This window comes from Vombatus ursinus, unplaced genomic scaffold (genome assembly GCF_900497805.2).
Source record: "Vombatus ursinus unplaced genomic scaffold, bare-nosed wombat genome assembly UNPS02013364.1, whole genome shotgun sequence".
Lineage (NCBI taxonomy): Eukaryota > Metazoa > Chordata > Mammalia > Diprotodontia > Vombatidae > Vombatus > Vombatus ursinus.
In genome coordinates, this window is record NW_020953142.1 from 1 (window position 1) to 24829 (window position 24829).

General features: G+C 34.6%; 1 protein-coding gene across 1 annotated transcript in view; it reads right to left on the reverse strand.

Moving 5' to 3' along the window:
• Nucleotides 1-2000: 2000 nt before the first annotated feature.
• The window catches only part of LOC114040528 (translocation protein SEC63 homolog), a gene marked incomplete at its 3' end in the record, with an annotated part of 36759 nt that continues 13930 nt past the window's right edge, over nt 2001-24829 (reverse strand). The window contains exons 2-11 of the mRNA XM_027858652.1: nt 18410-18509; nt 14865-14979; nt 13099-13211; nt 8635-8696; nt 8016-8074; nt 6439-6489; nt 5783-5891; nt 3779-3873; nt 3500-3632; nt 2001-2093 (exon numbers count right to left, since the gene is read on the reverse strand). Of these exons, the coding sequence (XP_027714453.1) occupies nt 2001-2093; nt 3500-3632; nt 3779-3873; nt 5783-5891; nt 6439-6489; nt 8016-8074; nt 8635-8696; nt 13099-13211; nt 14865-14979; nt 18410-18509 (930 nt within the window). The remainder of the gene's footprint in view (nt 2094-3499; nt 3633-3778; nt 3874-5782; nt 5892-6438; nt 6490-8015; nt 8075-8634; nt 8697-13098; nt 13212-14864; nt 14980-18409; nt 18510-24829) is intronic.

A 24829-nucleotide genomic window follows, 5' to 3' on the forward strand; every position in this document is an offset into this window, starting at 1 on the left:
TCACTCCATAACCATTAAGTTTCAGTGTTTAAAACAAAAAAAAAAAAACAACAAGAATGAACTACTCTAACTTCACTTTTACAATGGAGAATTACCTAACACCAAAAGATTCAAAGGGAAAGAAAAGAAAGAGACAGGGTAAAAGAATTAAAACCTTTGCAAATCAAATCTAGCAGTAACACTGAAATAAAACCCTAGGAAATGTTTATTTACCACTTCTATGTATATGACATCCAGACCTACATATCTAACCCTAATCTCTCCCTGGAGCTCTAGTCAAACCTGTATCCTCTACTCTTTTAAACATCTAGAACCTATCCTATAAGCATCAGAAACTCAATGGGTCCAAAACATAACTGATTATCTCTCCTCTCCAATCCTCCCCGAGCTGCCCCAACTCCAGCTTTCCTATTACCTTTGAGGGCAACATCCTTCCAGTCACTCATGCTCCCAACTTATCATTTTAGACTCCTCGTTCTCACGCCCCCTGTATATTCAGTATACTGTCAAATCTTGTCACTTATACCTTCCACATTTCTTATTTACATTCATTTCTTTCCACTCACATAGCCACCAAGTGCAGACCCAAAAGTCTTCTAACTCATCTCCTTCCCTTGAGTCCCTACTCACTCTACCCTTCTTCCACTTGGCAGCAAAGTGATTTTCCCAAAGCACAGTTCTGACCATGTCACCCTCCTGCTCAATAACTCTAGTAGCTTCTTATTACCTTCAGGGGCAAATATAAAGTCATCTATTTGGCATTTAAAGACCTTCAAAACATGGCCTTTTCCTACTTTTCTAGTCTTCTTATACTTTATTTTTCTCCACATACCTGTGATTCAGCTACACTGGACTATTTGCTGTCCCTTACACATGACATTCCATGCGTTCTCACTGGGTGTCCCCCATTCCTGAAATGCTGTCCTTCTTTACCCCTTTACTTGGCTTCCTTCAAGACTCAGCTCAAATCCCACCTTCCTCAGGTCTATCAGGGTATATATACTGTATATACAGTTATTTACATTTTGCATGTACATATTTACATGTTGGCTCCCCCATTAGAATAAGTTCCTTGAGGGCAACAATGGTGTTCTTGTCTTTCTTTGTACCACCAGTGCTAAACACAATGCCTGGCATATAATAAGCTCTTAATAAATACTTGCTGGCTGACTGACTGCAAACAAAGTGAACATCTACTAATCCTGCAATGGCTGAACAAACTACAGTATGGGACTATAATGAATTTATTCTTGTGCCATAAGAAACAATATAAGGAATTCCAAGAAATGTAAGAAAACTTGCATGAACTGATGAAGAGTGAAGCAGAACCAGAAAAATATAGATAGAGATTACTACAACAAAAATAAAAATTACACTGATAGGCAGCAAAATACTTATTAATTATAATGACCAATTTGGATCCCAGAAAAGTTATTATGGAATATCTCCCTCTTCTTATCAGAAAGGTGAGGAACTAAGGGCAAGAAATGTAGTACATACTGTCAAACATGCTCCCTTTTTCTAATGGTTTTGCTTTATTACAAGAGAAGGAAGTGTTAAGGGAAAATGCCTTTTGCTTTATACTTTAGTCATCAAAAAAATTTTAAAATATTAACAAATATTGGGATTTACCAGCTTATCATATTTATCAGCTGAGACAAAGGAAGACAAAACAGTACAAAGACCAGAAAAAAACCATAACTAAGAGAATTCCGCTTAGAAATGACACAACACACCCTTATGCTTATATGTCCTGTTTTTCATTTTTTTTAAACTATTTGGTAGTATATGTGAATAAATTAACTAATTCTTATCCTTTTGTTATAAGTATGTCTTTATATAAAATAAAAATGAAAAAGTAAAGAGGGAAAAGATAAATAAAACTCCAAAACACTGATTGTCAGAATTCACTTAAGTATCAGTAAATCTGTGAATATTGAGAATTATAATCTACATATGCTTGCAAGAAAGAGGACAAGATAATTATGTTTCCTCCTCACCTTCACGGCTCCGAGCCATTATTATTAGTTGGCAGATTACATTAACCATTTCTTGCAGTAAGGCAGGGCACTTTTTCAGGATAAATTGCTGATCTACAAAATAATCAAAGATCTCAGGGAAATCTTGCTAGTTTTTATAACTAGATCATCTTTATCAACCGTAGCAACACGAACTATGCAAACTCACTTCCCACATGCAAGAAAAACTTAGATACTTGCTTTGATTACAATTTTATAAGGTTACCTTAAAAAGTCTTCCTAAACTTTATCATAATGAAGTCAGGGAACCCTATGATCCCTCAAATCCAAAATTATAAAGAATTTTAACATGAATCTTAAGCTTAGGAACTTACTTCTCTACTTTTTTCTCTAACAAATTTAATCCTGCTTTACTTCAGAAGCTTGAGTAATTACCATTTGGTGAAATTTCCATGTTAACTACAATTACTGACAGGCAAAAAACTAAGAATAGATATCAAATGAACTCATTCAAACAAAGAGTATTTTTTAAAAGTGGAAAAAGTACTACTCAGAGTAATATTTAACTCTGTCATCCATCTTTACTATACCAAATACAGAAAATATTATTCCGGCATCCATCATATTTTTAACCTACACAAAAATGATTTTAAAAGAAAGATGGACACATTCAACACTGAAAATTGATGAGAAGACACAAATGTTTATAAAGATCTCAGCAGCCAAGGCAAAATAAAGCTTATTTCTGACTTGAGTCAATAATAAGAACTGCCATGTTAATTCATCAATTAATCAGTATTTAACTGTCTAGTTTTCAGAAACACTTATTAAGATTTCTTTTGTGGATTAAAAAAATGTTTTATAAATACTTTATCATTTGTAAAATTTCCATTTAAAAAGATCCTAAAAATAAGTAACTTTCCCAAAATCACTGATGCTTCAAAAGACTCTCCAGTTCACTTTAAAGTGTTTCTGGACCAATGAAAATTTTAATGGGAACTAAGCAAAGAAGCTTCAGTACTGGCCATGGATCTAAAACTATAAAAACGTATCTATAAAATCATCAAAGATCTCAGGGAAACTTTTCTAATTTTTATGACTAGATAATAACATCCACAGAAACATCCATAGGATCCCCTACCCTACCCCAACCACTACCCTCCCACGCTCAATGTATAAGATTGTTTTTGTAGAAAAGAGGGCCATTATTTCAAGGCTCTGAAAGACAAGCTTTTTTTTTGTTCTTTTAAGAAGGGCTACAAATAACTTGAAAGTAACCTTCCCAAAATTAGAATTGTCACCTTGAAACAAAACACTAAATTTTAACACATCAAAATACCTGACGTATTAGGCTATTTGTAAAGTAATTACATAGCATATAGATTCCTTTTTAAAGGGTCCTTGAGCAATTATTTGATTGAGCAGAAATGAATAGCTATGTAAACACTATAGCATGAGGTCTAATTAAATCTGATGTTTTGGTCCCACTAAAGTCTTTTAGATGTTAGAATCATAATTACCTTCTTCAAGTGTTTCAGGAATTTTCATCCTAGCAAGATGAGAGAGTAAAAGAACTCTGGCCTTCAAGCTGTACGGGCAGGTAAGTGGAGGCTCATTCTTCTTTAAATTAATACTGCCAATTTCTCTGATCAGCTAGGTAAATGAGATAAATACTTAACATATTTACACACACACACACACACACACACATACACACATTCACACACATATATATACACACAGTAGCACTGGATTTAATATCCAAACGTTAAGCAAAATACTTTTGGAAATGACCTAACCTGGGGTATTTGAATATTATCAGCTGGTCTGCTTGTGGCATCTTTATTATACTGAGGATCAAATTCAGAGGCTCCAGCTAATACCATTATGAGACCTGCCAAAACAATAAAAATTAGAAAAATAAATCAATTTGCATATTTACTAAATTCCCCTAGACAACTTCATTAACACTAGAGCAACAGATACTACTTTGTAACATACATCATGATACGTTTATTGAAGCTTCAAAAATGGCAGAAACAAATTTTCACTCTTTACTATGTATGCCTAGGGTATTATTTTGAGAAAGAAATATGCCTCACTCTTAAAATTAATATATCACTACAACTCAGCAGAAACATATATCACTAACTTCAGAATCCAAAAGGATCCGTTAAAAATAAACAAATTCTATTCAAGAAGTTGCACCCAAGTGTCCCTAAACTAAAAATGGGATGCAAACATCTCTTTACCCATTGCAAAATAAAAAGTTCATGGAGGCAATAAGCCAAATATATCCAAAATTTTAACCCATATCAACCTAGGTAATACGAAACCATGGTTTCACTGGGCATTGTCTGGGTGAAGAGGAAGACCTTTTTAGCAGCTCTTAAGCAGCATCGATTTTGAAGTTATTAAAACACATGCTACTGAAATATTAAATACAATAATAAAATGTCAATGCCCTGAAAATGTCAGGCACCTGGAACAAACCAGAAATGCTATTACACTATTGTCAAAAACCCCTTAAATTCTATCATAAACCTGCAATACCTTCAAAAAAAAGTAAAAAGCTTATGCTTAACACAAGTCAAGATACTATATTACATAGGAAGACAGAAATCTAATAACTCATTTCTCAAGAATTTTAGATGTGTTTACATCTCAGTCACATGTGCCTGATTATCCATCTAGAAAATTATTGCCTTTCCAATTTCCAAGGAAAATGATGTGAGAATCAAGAACATAACTATAGGTAAGTTGAAGACAAGTCCAAAAACCTGCTTGGCATTTCTGATTTTTAAAAGATACATACTAATAAAATACAACAATGTGAAATGTGAACTTGAAATATTTTTGTTGTCCTGCTAAAGAATGAGTTCCGGGGCAGCTAGGTGGCATAGTGGATAGAGTTCCGGCCCTGCAGTCAGGAGGACCCGAGTTCAAATGCGACCTTAGACATTTGACACGTACTAGCTGTATGACCCTGGGCAAGTCACTTAACACTGCCTCACCAAAAAAAAAAAAAAGAGAGAGAGAGTTCCTCATTCTGCAAAAGGACATATACACAAAAGTGAGTAGAAGATACAGGAAAACAGATATGAACTTATTGGAGATGTCCAGGAAGTGTAACAGGAGACAGTGCCTCAGGATATAGTGAGTTCTTTATCACTGAAGGTCTTCAAGCAGAGACGCCTAATTGGTGAAAGGTTACAGAGGGAATTTATGCTTCAAGTAGGGGTTAGACTAAAAAATCTGAAGCCCCCTTCAAACTCTAAGATTCAATAGTTCAGAAATGCTAGAAGTTATGAATAAAATTTAGAAAGAAAAGTAGTTTTGCAGCACAGAAATGTACCTTTAGTGAAGCATATCCACGAGCAGGAGGAAAATAGGATAGTCACCTTCTTAAGCCCACATACAGTCTAGCAGTTTTCTTTCAATACGCTAAATATCAAGGATCCTTTTATGTTTATTAATACAAAACTGTACATCTAGTTTTTATCATCAAATTTCAGATGAAAAAATAACCAAATGAATGAATAATGCAAATACTGAAATTGAGAAATTTGAAGTATATTAGCATCTTCTCGGAACTTTAGTAATTTAAGATAAACTATTTAGAATAGTCATGATATTGGAAATTAGAATTTCTCCAGGACAAGCATTTCTCTAACACAGTTAACAAACATAAAACTGAATTAACTAAATATAAAATGCTACAGTATTTGTAGATTTTTAAGTACAGAAAGGATGTAACCTAAAGTACAAAACTAATGACAGAACATCACATTTGCTTTACTCACGTTTCATATCCATGTTCCGGGTTTTATACACAAAATATGTATAGATTTGAGTTGTGCGGATTAAGATCTGGTCTCCACTATAACGTATTGATCTATACCACCAAGAGCCCTAAGACATGAATAAAATAATATGAAAGACTAAACTGACAGCAAATTTCTTGGATAAAAACTCCAAAATGAAAACCATGTTTAAAAATAAAAGTTAATGTCATGATTTTCTAAGAGCCAACATTCTCCTCCTTCCTCCAATGTCTCTAAGTCAACAGATAACAACTGAAATTTAGTGTAAATATCAGTTTATTCCACATCAACAATTAGTCGATGCTGACATTAGACTGAATTAAACTTAAGTCTTTTCTGTGTTTATCAATGAGTTAAAAAAGTTTCAGCTAGAATTTGCTTTGAGACAAGAGCATAAGATAAAGCGTGTCCTAAATAAAATTCTAGACCAAGAGTTTAAGCAGAACAATATGTTCAAGAAGTTAATTTTAATGTTAATCAAGTGAAAAGTAACTTTAGATAAAATATCATACAAAATAAGGTTTCCAGCTTTTAAGCTCAAATATTTAATAACATCCTTTGTAACTGAAATTCACAAATATTTCACCCTAAGTTTAGTACTAAAAACATAATAAATTCCGATTTAAAATTCTTACCACTACAACTGGAAGGATAACCATAAAAGCCAACCCATACACAAGTAAAACCTGGGGTGGGGAAAAAAGGGAAAAAGAGTTACCGACATCATGAAGAATACATGAATTATCATAAATGACACATTCTATAGACAAGGTTAGGAAAAAAGAGATATAGAGTAAGAGACACTGTCAGGATCTACCATCAATTGCTAACTTGTTTAGAAACCCCTATATAAACTGCTGAAATGTTCATTTCAATCTCATACATGCTTAATGGTATCCTGATGATTGGCATTTAACTCCACCCAGTAGGTCCTGGATTCCTGGCCTTGGCCTCTCAAATGCATTGTCTTGTCTGGCTAGATTCCTAACCTATCACAGTTCTGACTTTTAGAACTGTGTGATACTTAAATCTTGTCCTATCATTCTAGATTCCTAACCTAGTGCTGCTTCCCCTTATTTCTAATGACTGTCTATAGAGTCTACCTGGCAAGTCCTGTCCCATTCCATGCCAAAGCACAACAAACATGCCTATAGTAAATTAATAAGACTGTAATGGCCAGTTACAATGATTCTTACAGATCTGTCACTCTGCCATAAAACAAGATAATATTTAATAACTAATTACAGACATTTTCAACTGAAAATATTTTTAAACCATCGGATACGAATCAAAGCAGGCTAGTAAGTAAAAATGTTAAGTACGTCACACATAGGATGAAGATTTACGACCTTATGGATCTAGTCCAAGCCCCTTATTTTACAATAACTAAAGATGAAAAAGTTAAGTGATTTGCAGAGCATTTTCACAGAGGTAGTTAATTAGTACAGATGGGATTCAAAACCATGTCCTCTTATTCCAAATCCATTGCTAGCCATTTAACCATGCTGCCTTTCATCTTCTCTATCTGATCAAGAAATAAAGTAATTCCCAAGTTTTTTTTAAAGTTCCAATGACTTCTTATTACTATTTATTCTGACACTTTATTTCTTCCTAAAATTGCCAATAGAACATATTTTAAATTCGGGTAATTTAAATTCCACAAGGCAGGGGCCAATCAATGGGTTAGAAGTTATTCTCAAATTTTCCAAAAGGAACTACCACCCATTTTAGACTTTATGCATACTTTTAGAATTTTGGCCATCAAAATGTACTCTCCCACCGCAGCAGCAATAAAAATGAACCAATTCCCTCGCTCATTAGCTTAAGAATTACACATTATATAACAAAGAACAGATGGTGGTTGTTCAGTTGTTGTTTTTTTCAGTTGTGTCCAATTCTTTGGGACCCCATTTGGGGTTCTCTTGACAAAGATACTGGAGTCGTTTGCCATCTCCTTCTCCAACTCATTTTACAGATGAGGAAACTGAGACAAACAGGGTTAAGTGATTTGCCCAGTCACAAAGCTAGTAAGTGTCTGAGGCCAGATTTGAACTCAGGGAAATTTGTCTTCCTGACTCCAGGTTCAGCACTCTATCCACTACAACACCTAGCTGCCCCAACAAAAACAGGGCAACACACTAAACTTGTGTCTAGCAGTCTCATATCATACACAATCATCATATTTCTTAAATTTTTAACTGAGAAAACTTACCAAAATGGAGTTTTTCTGATCCACAATCCAAGCCGGCAAAGCAATTCCAAAACTTGTGGCTAAAAGAATAAAAACATCCAAGCTTCTAAAAGGAATTTCAACTTGTTATACAAGGCTTTATTAAGGACACAAAAAAAGTAAAAGTACTAGAGAGTACCAAATTTATGATTCTCAAATTTACAAGGTAATAATCTACAGATTTGAATGGAGAATTTAGGACTCAACTTCTTGCTGAACTCCAAAAAAAAAACTAGTTTTTTTTTCTATTTTTGGACCTGAATTTTTGTAATAATTTAAATAGAAGAAATTGAATTTTCAACCGCCTTTCAAGTTAGCTTGAAGCGATTTAACAATTACACCAATTATTATATTTACTTCTTGACTACAGTTTTTCCTAGAAATTTTGTGGGCCTGACTCTTCAAGCTAGTTTCGTGGATAAAGGGAAAAAACGTATTTAAATGACACTTAACTTTACACAGGATATATGTTTCATTCAAGCTTTTGAAATATACATATTCACTCTCTTACCTTTTAAAAAAGCAAAGATATGCTTTCTAATCTAGTTACAAATTTTGCAATATCCACTCCTATAACACTGGAAATTTTAAGAACCATTACCTTGTGGCCCATCTGGATTCCCATATTCTTCCCAATTTTTCCGAGATTCTTCATCAGTTAAACTAGCATTAAAAAAAAAATTCAAAAATCAGAAAGACATGCTAACATTAACAAATACTCACAATAGAGCCACCTTGCATTTCCAAGATGCACAATTTTCGAAAGTGTTTTCACATACTTTGCCTAGCATGATCTTTACAACAACCTTGAGAAGTACACAGGGCTATTTTTATGATTCTTATGTTGGAGATGAGAAGCAGGGAAAAAAAGTCAAGAGCCTGGTAAAAGGAGCACAAAAAAAATGGAAAAAGATGTACAAAAATTCACTAAAGAAAACAATTCCTTAAAAATTAGAATTGGGCAAGCAGAAGCTAATGACTCCATGAGACAACAAGAATCAATCAAAGAAAATCAAAAGAATGAAAAAAAAAAACAAAACAAGAAAATGTGAAATATCTCATTGGAAAAACAACTGACCTGGAAAACAGATTCAAAAGAGATGATTTAAGAATTATTACCTGAAAGCCATGATGATTAAAAAAAAAAAAGAAGCCTGGACAGCACTTTCTGAGTATGCTTCTATTTGTATCAAGACTCCCTCAGTTCTTTCTCTGGGGATGGACAGCATTTTTCATTATAAATCCTTCAGAGTTGTTTTGGATCACTGTATTGCTGAGAACAGCCAAGTCATTCACAGTTGATCATTTTTATTGCTCTTACAGTTTACAACGTTCTCCTGATTCTACTCATTTCACTTCGTATCAGTTCATGTAAGTCTTTCCAGATTTTTCTGAGAGTATCTTGCTTGTCATTTCTTATAGCACAATAATATTTTATTACAATCATATACATAGCTTGTTCAACCATTCCCCAATTGATGGGCAACACCTGCATTTCCAGTTCTTAGCTACCACTAAAAGAGCTGTTATAAATATTTTTATATTTTTTCCTTTTTCCTTTTTTTAAAAATCTCTTTGGGATATACTGGATCAAAGTGTATGCACAGTTGGTATTACTGGATCAAAGGGTATGCACAGTTTTATAGCCCTTTGGGCATAGTTCCAAATTGCTCTCCCAGAATGGTTAGATCAATCACAACTCCACCAACACTGTATTAGTATCCCAGTTTTCCCACATCCCCTCCAACATTTACCATTTTCCTTTTCTGTCATATTAGTCAATCTGATAGGTGTGACATGGCACCTGAGAGTAATTTGCACTTATTTAATCAATAGTGGTTTAGAGAATTTTTCATATGACTACAGATAGCTTTAATTTCTTCATCTGAAAACTGTCTTTCATATCCTTTGAGCATTTATCAATAGGAGAATGACTTATATTCTTATAAATCTGACCCAATTCTCTATGTTTGAAAAATGAGGTCTTTATCAGAAACACTTGAGGTAAAAATTATTTCCCAGCTTCCTGTTTTCCTTGTAATCTTAGTAGCCATGGTTTTTGGGGTTGTTGTTTTTTTAATGAATGCTAAAAATTATCTTTAAGTGTAATTGGGGAAAAAATAAAATATTATTTAAAAATCAAAAAGAAAAAAATAAAGAGAAATGCTGGGGAAACTGAAAATCATTCTCGAAGAAACTGGCCTTGATTATTACATCTTAAACTATTTCTTACTTCATATTTCACACTAAATTCAAAATGAATGTGACCTGAAGATTAAAGATCATATCACATAAAAATTAGAAGAAAAGCAGTTAGTCAATAAATATTAAGTGTATATTATATGCCAGGCACTATGCTAAACAGATTACACACCTTTCATAGCTATGAGCAAGATACATCTGAGAGGGTAGGAGGACAGAAAACTGGATCTCCTCACCTTGCCAAGACTAAAGTAGAGCTGCCACTCAGAGGCCTGACTCCACTACTGATCAGCATAAGAGTTATGACCTGTTCCATTTCCAACCCAAGCCAGTTTATCCATCCTTAAGCAGCCCCTCCTTCCTGGGGGCTTACCATGTTGGTGCCAGACTTAGTGAAGACATGCATTCAGCTTCAGCTTATTGCAGCTGAAAACTCCCAAATTCAAGTAATTCACCAGCCTCAGCTTCCCCAAAGATAATCAATAAAATTTATTTTAAAAAATAAAAGGTTTTATAAATCTTGAAGAACTATGTAAGTGAGCTATTATTACAGCAAGAGACTAATAGAAGTGACTATATCAGGCTGAAGAATTTGAGTGAAACAAAATCATTGCTTAATAGTCACTGAATAAAAACACAAAAGTAGCAAGGTTCTGATAACAAAATTTCCTTGGAAATCAATATGTAAAAGTATTTTGCTGATGACAATGAAAAATACCAAAATTACAAAACTATTTAAATCATAATTTACAAAGTTTTTGAAATAAAGGAATACAAATCAACCTAAACGTTTATGTAAAAAAGTTTTATAACTCTACCCTATACCCTAAACCTTTTGTTTACATCTTTACTATGTGCCTCTAAGCTACAACAGTAAAGGGAAATCTGCTTAACAGCAGATTGTATACATACAGGAGTTTTCTAGTCATATATAAGAATCATATATTCAACACCCCAGGAAATCATCAAAGGACTTTATTTTGACAGTCCTATAACCTCTCCACTCTGGAACACTATGAAAAAATGCTATAAGAGAATGAGAACATAGCTGTCCTATTTTCTATACCATCATTGAACATATAGTTGACTCTGAGCTACTGTAGCAATAATAAGCAAAGGATTAAAATACTATCATCATGCTTTTGCACAAAAGACCTAATTAGACTTGTCAACTGTGACCTGTCATTCCAGCATCTAACTTCAATCTGCAAGTAAATTACTTCTCCACGGACCTTTTCCCAGGAATAGATATTTGGGGCTTCAAGTATATAATGGTGGGAGGGGGAGGCTGAGAAGGGGAGTAAGGACATGGGAAAATCTCGTTTTGTTTTTAGGAGCAGAACTGTGGGAAGAGAACTATGGAGAAAAGAAAGGAAAACACCTTACAGGCAATTTTTTTTTTTTAATTACTTAAAGGTTTAAGACACAGTGACTCTGAATGGTACCACTGGTAACCCAGTGATACAGGGCAAATTATTCTACTTTCTGAGCTATGCCATTCACAGTACAGCAAGTAATCCGCAAAGACTAAACTATTTATTTAAAATTATTTCCATCACAGCATCACTGGTCCTACTTCTTGGAGTAGGAGCTGCCAGCATACAGCATGCATGAATCAAACTCTCCTCAAAATACAACTATTCTAGGCCATAACTATTTAACATATAAGTGAATATGGATAGGAATAAGAAAGAAGAGAAGCTTCTGGCAAATCTATCACATCTATCCAGTCCTGACAATCCCTATCAATCACCAAACTCACTTTAATAACAAAGAGAAAAAGACCCTTTGTTTTCAGAAAAAAATATTGAGAAGAGAAGGAAAAATGGAAATCACAGTACACAAACAATCTACTAATCCTCACCACCATTACTTAACTATTAGATTACCGAAAGGATCTTTTTCAAAGGGGGTAAAGATGAGAGGGATCACAGTAGGGTAAAGTTTCTTAACCTGGGTCTGTGAACTTTCAAAAAAAATTCTGTTAATTGTATTTCAGCATAATTGGTTTCCTTTTGTAATTCTAGGTATTTTATTTTATGCATTTAAAAACAGTATTCTGAGAAGGAATGAAGAAGACTGCCAAGGGGGTTCATGGGAAAAAATGTTAAGAATTTCTGCAACTGGAAAGGTCCCACATATGAAATTATTCTGATGTATTAGCAAATGTCTGCAGGAATCATTTGGCAACAAATACAACTCAATAAAATAGTGGAAAAGATTAACACATATACAACACCTGTACTGAACCATTCTAGTTTAGGCAATGTAGGAAAATCAAATTAGAAGTTTTGAAAGCCTTCTTTTAAGGAAAAACTGATGAATATCCAAAATAAAATCCTAAATACCCAGGTAGAAAAGGAGTAAGCTATCAGAGTAAGGATAACAGAAAAAGTATGAGACTAAAAATAAAAGACTCAACAGCAGATCAGATAGAACTTTTAAAGGAAGAAAAACAAAGAGAATGTATACATCCATCTACACACACACACACACACACACACACACAGATAAAAAGATAAGCTAGAATGACATGTTAGAAAGACGACATTAAAGCTACAGGGTAGAAAGGCAGGTAAGGAAAGAAAAGAAGAAATGGAGACAGGGAGGGGCCTAACACTTCCAAAAAAGCTTAACATGTCATTTTATTTATATCATCATTCAATAATTCATATGGCAAATATATCTGTCAATATGTAAACTAAAGTTACTTGAAATCAAGGCTTAAATAGCCCTTTGGAATAGTCTGCCAACCAGTGCCATAGATGAGAGCTTCAACAACACGAGAATTCAACATTTTATAAGAAAAGTAGTAACCAAATAAGCACTTTAATTTCTTTGAGAATGTGAACAAGATACTTACGCAGCATAGGCCTTTGCTATTCTCATGAACATAACTTCATCTCCTCCTTTATCTGGATGATATTTAAGTGACAGCAAACGATATTGTTTCTTAATTTCTGCTACTGTTGCCCCCTAAAAGAAAAAAAAAACCTTAGTACTAAGTAAACGAGACTGCGCTATACAATCCACCATATTACATAATCTAAAATGCATACAGCAATGAACTAAGAAAAAATAGTTCTATCACTTGTAGAATCCACAGGTGACATTCCACAAAATAAAATATTACACTCAGATTTAAATATCATGGAAGTGGAAGTGTTTTAGAGTAAATTAAAGTTTTTAACTAAAAGAATCATCAAATGAAATAGTTTAATTATCAACATAAAGATCAGAAGACTTATTCAGTTCCATCTGTTTGCCAATATTTCTCTGACCAACTTAATGTCTTGACTAATAATTACTATTAAAAATTTTCTTTATGCTTTTACTTTAGAGTATTAAATTTCCAAAAAGTTATCATGTTTACTGATAATTTTTTCACTTATTTCTAAATTATTTATAGAACAATTAATAAAACCTGAAAATTTCTTCTATGTAATAATACAGGGAACATTTCATAGCATGTAATCCAAACATTATTATATAAACATGTTTTGCAGGCTCAACCTGTGCCACTTAGCAGTTTTTCTGTGTTGAGGTATAGGGAAAGTGGAAGGAACTGGGAAGTAATAGGAAAGAAATTAAGTCCTGTCTGTGCAACCAACAGACCTTGGACAAGTCTCAATTTGAAGGAGGCCTCATTTTCATCATTCATAAGATAAGGCAGCCAAATTAGACCACCTTTCAGACCACCTTTCAGGTCCCTTTCCATTCTACAATGCTAAGCACACTCTAAAAGAAATTTCCAGTTGTTCATCAATCTGAAAATAGCACCTCACATAGGAAGGAGAATGGGGAAGAAGAATATCAAAGGTGAATTTTACATTTCCCCCTATATTTTCCATCATCAATCTTAAGTAATCTTAGCCTTCAAGCGACTCTGGATTTGTCCAACTACTTACTGCAAATTACATCACTGAATCCTGGTCCTATTCATAAGACTATGATCAAACCATAGACGGAATACCCTCCCTACTCACCTCCACTTCTCAGAATGCCTAGTTTCCAACAAACTCAGCTATAGCACTTTTTTCTACATGAAGCCTTTCCTGATTCCTCTGTTGGTGTCTTCTTCCCTCCCCCCCAAAAGTTAACTTGTATTTATTTTTATGTATTTTGAATATATTTATACACATACATGTTCTCTCCTCCAATAAAATGCAAGATCCCTGACAGTAGGAATGTTTTTATTTTTGTATCCCCAACACTTAGATCATAATAGGTGCTTAATAAATGCTTGTTGACTAATCTGTGTTGTTCACTTTAGGTTTAGGTCTCTTCCAGCTCTAAATCTATGATTCTAGCATCTTAGACACCTGTGCACCTCAGATTCTTCTATTCTATTCATTTAACCATCTTTGCAGATATTTAAGAAAAAAAAAAAAACTTCGGCCTACTTAAGTATTTTACCAGCTCACCAAATTCTCAGCAACAGAATAACTAAACAAACAGTAAAAATTAATCCTGATGAAAATAGCCTGGAAAAAAATTTAATACCAGAACTGTGAGTTGCATTTCTAAACTTTTATTTGCCCACTATCTGATTTCTGTTCAAATTTGCATCTACACTAATTGTCATGGGTTCATTAAAGTAATGTGCATTACGCAAAAATCACTACTTACAGGATCCAAATTTAAGACTTCATATGGGTTGTATTCTTGATACTCTCTGTCTGTTTTGGAAACTTTGTATGCAAGGAATAAAAACAATGCCCACCCTGCAAGCAGAATTATCTTCCTGTTTGGGGGGAAAAAATGAGTATGATGTAAACAAATTTATATATTTTGATTTGTTTGAAAACTGCAAGAAAAAACAGGATGATCAAAACAACAAACACAAAATCTGATTCAGTTCAACAAAATTATGCTATAACATTTAAACTCAACAGCTAAAATTATTATTTAACAGGCTAATCCACTTACTAATTATTGGACCTTTTAACAGAAATAAAAACAAGGTGCATACTTGGGTTTGGTGATTTGTACTGGAAACTCGGAAAAGTTAACATAATAGTTCCACATTGGGTATTGAGACAAGGAACTATTGGAATCCAACTAGAGTAGCCTTCAGGGTCTTTCCTAAAACATAGTTCACAAATTACTTGTTTGGGATTTCATACATTTTGTCCTTGCATTAAGAATGGGGAAGAAGACAAATTAGGAACTACAATGATTATTTTTATTTTAAAAACTATCCTAGGATTAAAGAAATATAAAGGTTCATGATGGCTTTTTAACTATCTAAGCTAGTATCAGCATCTACCTTTTCTCTGAAGTTAAACAGCTTTTAAGCTTTATTTTCATTTAAAGTGAATCAGAAACTGTTTAGTGTTCCCAGTAAAGTAACTTATAGACAAAATAACATTCAAGACGTTCAAAATATCATCAAGTATCAATTTAAATACCAACAGGCAGCAGAACGGGAGAACAAAAATGATTTACCTAAATGTCTCATCATAATCTTCATTGAACCATACGTTTGAAAGTCTAAATTTAAAATGCCGCCAGTAAAATGCTATAAACAATTTTAAACTATTCATTAAAAAGATTAATTCTACCTTTTATTTTATATAAATATATTTTAATAAATATATTTTAAATATATCTATCTGAGGACTAAAATAAAGTTAATCCTTTACAAATACTAAGAAAAACCACTTTGAGTTTTTTGTGGGGTTTGATTTCTGTTGTAGTTATTGTTACTGTTAACACAAAACTGTTTTGCAAACGGGGAGGCATTTTACAATTAAGAAAGAAGACATTTCCCTATCTTTTCACACATTTAAAAGAAAATAAAAATTTATCCAAATTAAAATACCTGAAGGTACTAAAATCAGAATGTTTCATTTAAACATTTAGCCTTTTAAAAAAAAAGTCTTGGATATCAATAGTGCTAGAAATTTGTTTTAAAAAGCTTACTTAAATGTATCAATAATAGCATAAAAAAATGAGGAAAAATTTGGCGGTCTCACCTTCACTGGTTCCTTTCACTCTTTCACTCATAAATGTTGGGATTTTCCAAGGTTCTATTCACAATGCTCTTTTCTTTCTAACTTGCTGCATACACTCCAACTTAAACCCCTATGGATATATTCCTAATCTAATCTTCAATCCTGTATTTCTAATTGCTTCCCAGACATCTCTACCTCAATATCCTTGTCATATCAACTCGATTTATCCAAAAATAAGCTCATCATTTTAAAACTCTTTCCCACTAACTACTACTTCCCAAAGTTGTCTGAATTTGTTTTCTCATTTGTACAATGGAGATAATCATATCTGTAGTAACTACATCATGGAGTTGTTTTGATGCTCAAATGAGATGATATAAGGTAAAGTATCTTACAAAATTTAAAGCACTATGTTAGGTATTATTAAGCACCTACTTAAAATATTAAGCACCTACTAAAGAATGCTGTGCTAGGCAATGGGGATACAAAACTTAAATATCAAACAGTCCTTGCTCTCATGGAGCTTTTATTTTAATGGGAGGAAGGCAGGAACGAAACAAAGAGACATCTACAATATATGCCATTACATGACAAACACATTAGAGTTGCTAAGTAAAAAGCTTTGTGAAGTCCAAGGAAGGTTTATTACTGACAAGAAGAATCAGGAACACTTAATAAAGGAGGTGAACTGGGTTTTAAAGGTTGGGTAGGAAATCAGCAAAGAAGAGAAAAGGGCATTCCAGGCATAGGAAACAACACAAACAAAAGGCATGAACACAAGAAGGCTTCTCCTAATGCTCCTACTTCCTATTAATAGCACCACCAGTCTCCCAGGCAGCCAGGATCAAAACATCAATTACCTTTGACTCCTCTCTCTCCTTTAATTCTCCATTCTAGCCACCAAGTCTTTCAACTGATTCTCACCACCATCATAATAGTTTACTTCTTTCTAGAGCTAAGACGCTTTCAACTGATTTCCCTGCCTTAAGTCTATCTGAGTTCCAGTTCACCTTATGTATCATTGTCTCAATGGTTTTCCTAAAGGACAAAATCTTCCCTATCTCCCTTCTCTACCCTCCACAAAGTTTCCAAATTTTTTTTAAGGCAATTGGGGTTAAGTGACGTGCCCAGGGTCACACAGCTACTAAGTGTCAAGTATTTGGTAGGAGGCCAGATTTGAACTCAAGTCCTCCTGACTTCAGGGCCTGTGCTGTACCCACTGCGCCACCGAGCTGCCCCCTTAAAGCATAGGTTTGATCATTTCACTCTCCTACTCCATAAACTCCTGTGGCTCCTCCCTTTTGCCTGAAGGATCAATGGAAACTCTTTTGGGCATTCAAAGCCCTTCAGAATCTGTTCCCAACTTACCTTTCTAGCCTTATTATATATCACTCCCCTTCAGAATACAGTCAAATTACCATTCCTCACACATAACACTACAACCCCCATTTTCATGTCTTTGCCTAGGCTCCCCTCAATGACTGGAATTCACTCCCTCCTCACTGCTACATCTTAAAATCCCTAGTTTCTTTCAAAGCTCAACTCAAATTTCACTTTCAACATGAGGCTTTCCCTGATTCCCTTAACTGTTAGCAAAATTATCTCCTTATATGTTTTCTTTTCCAATAGAAGGTAAGTTTCTTGACAGCAAAGAATATCTCATCTTTGCATCCCCAGCACCTAGCACAATGCCTGGCATATAGGAGGCACTTGTTGAATGCTTACAGACTGATTTATCTACTATTTACTTAAAAAAAAAAAAAAGTCCAAATTCTTAGCCTAGTATTCAAAGTTCTTCAAGGCCTGGTCCTAATCTATTTCTCCAACCCCCTGGCCAAACTGGACTATCTGACTTTCTCCTGATATATTCCATACTTCCAGCCTCCTCTCCTTTGCTCATACTATTTCCTCTGCCTAGAATATCTTCCTCCCAATTTCCACTTGGTTGAAATCCTACACTCTTCCTTCAAGGTGTTACTCAATCCCACGAAGACTTCCCTGATACTCCACCCCAATGCAGAAACAAACCAATCTTTCTCTAAACTTTCACAGTTTTGTCTGAAGCCCTCTTAGAGCACTTATCATATTCTGCCTTTTATAATATTTACTTATGAACATGTTTAATCTTCCAACAGCAGGAACTCAATTTTTTCTCAGCACAGTGCCTTGCACTTAGTAGGCAACTAAATACTTTCTGAATGAAGAATTGATACTTACTTTATTGTGGGAATTACATTCGGCTGTGGTTTTAATAACCGCAAACGATACCATAAACATCTTCCATATACTTTTCTGATATTTTTTAATCGAGTTTGTTCTGTCAAAAGAAAAAAAAAGAGAAGAGACAGTTACTTTTACTTCAAAGTGAAGGCAAAAGCAGTTACTGTGTTAACCTTTATACCATGTTGGGATAAACAAATACTGCTATTCAAATTTTTTAAAAAGATCACAGAATAGTTTAAGATTTCGGCTATTGCCAATAAGAATAAACCATCTATTTGATAGATAAAAATTTGAATAGTCTAAAAAAAATCCAAACTTTAAAAATTATTTTTCCTATGAACCTTGAAACAGAAATGATTATTCTAACTGGAATACTAAATAAATTTATCTAATATTGGCCTTCACCTCAAAAGGTTTTTAGTTGTAAAGCCAATTATTTCTAATAGAATAGTTTATTCCTCTTCAATTATGAAAGAAAGAATAAAAGGTACAAAACATATCAAAGTAGAATTGAGATTTGCTAGAGGCAGCTAGGTGACAGCAGTGCCTTTGGATATGGAGTCCAGAAGACCAGAGTTCAAATTCAGTCTTAGACACTAAATGTGTAACCCTGGGCTAGCTATTTAACTTGTCTGCCTCAGTTTCCTCATCTGCAAAATGGGGATATTATAATAGCACCTACCTCCCAGGAGTATTGTGAGGATAAAATAAGATGACAGTTGTAAAGCATTCTATAAACCTTGAAATACTGAATATTTACAAATAATGATAATATTTATTTTACTAAATAATATTTACAAATAATAACACTGAATAAATGTTAGCTATTATTAATATCACCACCAAGAAACCTGATGAACTGACAGTCTTCAAAAGTGAAAAATGAGGGGCAGCTAGGTGGTGCAGTGGATACAGCACTGGCCTTGGAGTCAGGGAGACCTGAGTTCAAATCCAGCCTTAGACACATAATACTTCCTAGCTGTGTGACTCTGGGCAAGTCACTTAACCCCAACTGCCTCACTTAAAAAAAAAAAAGTGAAAAATGAAAAAGAAAATCAAAGAGCTTATCATGACTTCCCCTATACTAAAACACTATCAAAACACATTGATCAATTTCTTCCAATTCATATATATGTGTTTAGTGCCATTCTGAAACTTTAAAGGAAGCTTTTTATATATGTATATATGTATAGATATATCTACATATTTTGTTTGTATCATTTCATATGTGTTTGTACATATACACATACATATAAACCTAGAGACATCTATCACCAGCCAAATCACGAACAAATCTTTAGTTTAAAATGAGAACTTTAACAGTGATACTGGAAAACTTGGAAAAGACACAATTCTAGTTCACACCCAGAATCTGACTAAAGTAGAAATGTCATATACCACTTCATTAAACTCACTATTAAATAATAAGAAGTAGCATAGTTTAGTGGAAAGAGGGATGTATTTAAAGTAAGGAAACCTAGATTCAATTCCTGCCTCAGATAAGGCTGTATGTCCACCCGACTTCCTCAATATTTCTAATACCTCACAAGATATTCGTAAGTAAAACACTTTGCAAATAGTAAGCCTAATATTAAACAAATTGTGAGCTTATTACAAAGTATACTTTAAAAAAAACAGTATGTAAACTTGGATTCATGAGACTTCAGAGTTCAAATGCTGCCACTTAAAGAGCCATTATGATCCTAAATAAAATACTCATTAGATTTATGGGATTTTAAAGTCAGAGGAATCTTAGAGATGGTTTAGTCCAGGGATTAGCTTTTTTTTTTTTTTTTAATCTCACAGACTCCTTTGACATTCTGGTGAAATCTATGGAACCCTTCAGAATAATTTTTCAAATAAATAAAATATGTAATATTAGAAAGGAAACCAATTATACTGAAATATAGTCATCAAAAAAATGTTTTAAACAAGTTCACAAATCCCAGGTTAAGAACCCAGGATAGTCTAATCTGACCCTCTTGTTCTATAAATGAGGAAACTAGAGTCCTAAACTACAGTAAGGACTATAACTTGCCCACAGTCACACAGATACTAAGTGGGAGAGCTACAATTCAAAACCTCAGGTCTTCTGTTTTTGAATCCAGGGTTTCAAGAAATTTTCGATGACTCCAAAGGGAACAGAATACTCCAAAGCACTATAGCCTAATGTTCAAATCATTCAAAAGTAAAGATCCCTCTTTTATTTGAAAATCTATCTCAAAATAAAATTAAATCTTTTCCATCAAGATCTTTATGAACTGGGCAATCTGCCTTAAGCTAGCAGAACAGTAATTAGTCACTATTAAAAAGTGTCCACAACTCAAGTTTAAAGGCTTACAGCCCTTGAAGTAAGATGTAACCCTGTTACATTTCAAAATACTTCAGAGTTGGTTAAAAAAAAAATAGAAAGAAAACTGAACTAAAAATTAAGATAACCCTGGTTCCATTGGTAGTTCACAAAGCAGCACAGATTTAGGCCGAGAGAAGGAACTTCAGAGGTCACATAGTCCAACCTCCTCATTTTGGTTGTACTATTATTAACTATGTGATTTAATCTTTCTGTGTCTCAGAAATATCATCTATACCTATTTCAAATACTTTAACATTGTCAATAAACATTAAGGATCTAATGTGAACTGGGCAAAGTACATATTCAGAATACAAATACAAAGCAAACACATACCACCTTGTACTAAATACCAAATGAGTGGTACAAACAATAAGTGTAAAGGAAAGAGTAATATTCACTAAGAACTGGGATATCAAAGATTTCATTTGGTAGTTAAAATTTCACCTGGGCCTTGAAAGAAGGATAAGACTTAGCTATAAAAGGAACAATAGGTAGAAAAGTCTGGCTAGAACAAATGTACCAGGTGGTAGTAGAGTGGAAAGTAATAAGTATATGGGGGCCAGACCACATAGATCCAGCAAGCAACAAACATTTATCACAAGTCTCCTTTATAATCAGGTACTATGGTAGGCACTACTAGGAATAAAGAGAAAAAACTCAAACAGTTCCTGTTCTCAAGGAACTTACATTCTCTATCATGGGAAATAAATGTGTATATATCTCTACACAGCCACACACAAAACATACAAAGGGTAAATGGGAGCAGTGGGCACATACTTGAAACTGGAGAGATCTGGAAAGGCTTCAAGTTGAAGGTGGTCTTGAGCTAAGCTTTGATGGAACTAGGGATTTTAAGAGACAGAGGTGAAAAGCAAATGCAATGAAGACATGGGGTGTATAGTCGGTACAACTGCACAGAGATTAAAGACTGAATGCTGTGCAAGTAGAAATTAAGAAGTCTAGTTTGGCTGGATCATAAGAGTATGTGAAAGAGAGTACTATAAAACAAGATTGAAAAGGTAGGTTGTGAAGAGTTTTAAATACCAAATTGAGTTTGTATTTCATCCCAGAGATAACAGGGAGCCACTGGACTTAAGACAGTTCTAAATTTAAGGCTGAGAATACAGGTTTTATATCTGGAAGACTGTAGTGTATGCTAGAATTTGCATGCAGGCTACTTTGTTATGATAACCAACTAGTAGTTTATAAATTTATAGGCCTTAATCATTACTTAATTTTAATTTACCTACAAATTAGATAACTTAAGAGTTTACTTCCAAAGACAGGAAAAAAGAATGGTAAATGGAAGTGGGGGGGGGGGGGACAGGAAGAGTTGCCTATTTCTCTCTCACACACACACACACATTCTCTATATCTATCAGACTGGTATAGTGAAAAGAATACTAAACTTATCAGTAGACTCAAGTTTGAATTTCAGCTTTTACTTACTATCTGCATGATCTCAGTTTAATAGTAAAATGGGAGTAGAACACTTGTACTATTTATACAACAGAACCCTTATAAAATATTTATAAACTCTCCACTCACTCTGCTGCCACTCTAGTTCAGGCCTTTATCACCTTTCAAGTGGACTACCTACCACAACAGTCTCCTTTTTAGTTTCCCTGCCTCAAGTCTCTCCCCACTCCAATTTATTTTCCACACAAAATTCTTTTTCTAAAGCACAGGCCTAATTATATTACATGTACACATACCCTTCTTCCTACTTCCCCTGCCCCCCCCCACACACACACCCTCAACAAACCCCTGTTCCTCTAGGATCAAGTAAATAAAAATTCTTATTTGTGGTATTTTAGTTCTTAACAGCCTGGCCCCTTCTCAGCTTTCCATGCTTGTTACAAATCACTACCCTCTGAGGTCCATCTACACTGACCTACTTGCTGTTCCTCACATATAACACTCTACCCTTCCATTTCAGGGCCTTTGTATTGACTGTCCCCTGTGCCTGGAATGCTCTCTCATCATGTTCAACTTCTGGAATCCCATTTCCTTAAAAACTCAGCTTGAGTGTGGAAAACCTCTCTACATAAAGCCTTTCCTGAGCATGGCTAGTTCATACCTGAAGCATAAAATGAGAAATATTGAACAAAATTCAGGCCCTACCCCAAAGAAAATTAAAACATTCCCACAGGGAAAAAAACTGACAGATTCAACAGAACAAATGAGGAGATTTATGACAGTTATGCAGTCCTGCACATCAACAATTCTAAGAACTAAAATACCTATGGCAAAAATGAGGCTGTGACTACATATGCCCAAATCTAAAGGGGTTGGCATAAAGCTCTGCCTTATTCACTGGGCCATCAATGCTATATGTATCAATACTAACTGATATATGCAATTGGTATATACTCACTGGCCATCCTTTGTTTTCTTACCAAATCATCCATTAACCAATGACTCATTTATAAAAAACTATCATTACCAGAAAAAAAAAATATTAAGCACCTACTATTGGTGGAGCACTATGTTAAGTAAGCATTTCCTTTCATCTTAAACCTCTCCAATACTGGCTTAACTTTCACTCATACCCAGGACTTACCAGTTATGGTGGGGGAGACTGGAATAACTCCTTGTTCCCACAGCCATTTCCAAACTCTCCTACCACCTTCTCTCAGCACCCTCTCCCTCCCTGGGGTTCACGCTATCCAAATTTATGACCTAATCGAGACCTTGGTTACTGTTATAAATTGCTCCCCAGAATATTCTCCTTCCTTCCTCAAGTAGTTCAAAGCCTCAGTAAAAGTCTCACCACCTCAACTCCTGCCCTCTTACCTAGGGAACTTCAATACGCTTAGCTATGTTCCCGTGAAATACGCTAATTACCCAGTTACCCAATCTACTCAATTCCTATAACCTACTACTCAACTCCACCTCAGGTACAAAGAGATGATCATATCCTAGATCTTGACATCACTCATAAACGTTATAGTTCCACATTCATTAACACCAAAACTCTTTAATCTGACAATAATTTTTTATTATTTCATCTTCCCCTCTGCCTTACAACTCCTAGGGGGGCTAGGCAATGGGGTTAAGTGACTTGCCCAGGGTCACAAAGCTAGTAAGTGTCATGTGTCTGAGGCCATATTTGAACTCAGGTCCTCCTGACTCCAGGGCCAGTGATCTTATCCACTGCGCCACCCAGCTGCCCCTTCTCTGAATATATTCTTGATCCCATTTCCATCTGGTCCCCAGTACCATTCCCATTATCTCTTTAATCTTTTAATTGCACCCTTTCTACTAGCTTCCTGTTGACCTAAAATACAGTTTTTCTCAGCCTTAAAAAAATCCTCAATTGATCTGACTATCCCATCAGGATAAACTGCTTACAAAGGCATATATATCAGGTAACTCCTCATCTCTTCTTCCACACTCCCTTAAAATCCCAACTAAAATACAACTCTCTACAAGAAACCTTTTCCAATTCTCCAATGTTAATGTCTTCCATCTGTTGATTATTTCCAACTTATGCTGTATATGTGTGTGTGTACATAGTTGCTTTCACGTTGTCTCTACCATTAGACTGTGAGTTACCAAAAACGAGGGACTGTCTTCTTTTCCCTTCTTTGTATCCCTACCTCTAGTACAATGCCTGGCATATGGCACTTGACTCCACTCTCTCTCCTCTCACTCTCTTCTAAAACCTTCACAAAGTGGTTTCCTGACTCATACAACTGAAATTACCCTCTCAAAAGTTACCAATGTTATCATAATTGGCAAATCTATAGGATTTTTTTTTCCACAATCCTCATCCTCCTTGATCTTTCAATTACCTGTGACACTGTTAATCACCTGTTCCTTCTGTGTACTCTCTCCTCTCTACGTTTTCATGACATTGCTCTTGCCTGCACTTTTCTGATCCCTCCTCAATCTCCTTTCCTGGATCTTCATCCAGCTTATGCCTATTAATTCTGGACCCTCTTATTCTATCCCTGTATATTATCTCTATCACTCACTTTATCAGCTCCCACAGATTCAACTACGTCTATGCAGATAATTCCCAGATGTATATATGACCCTAATTTCTCTCCTGAGCT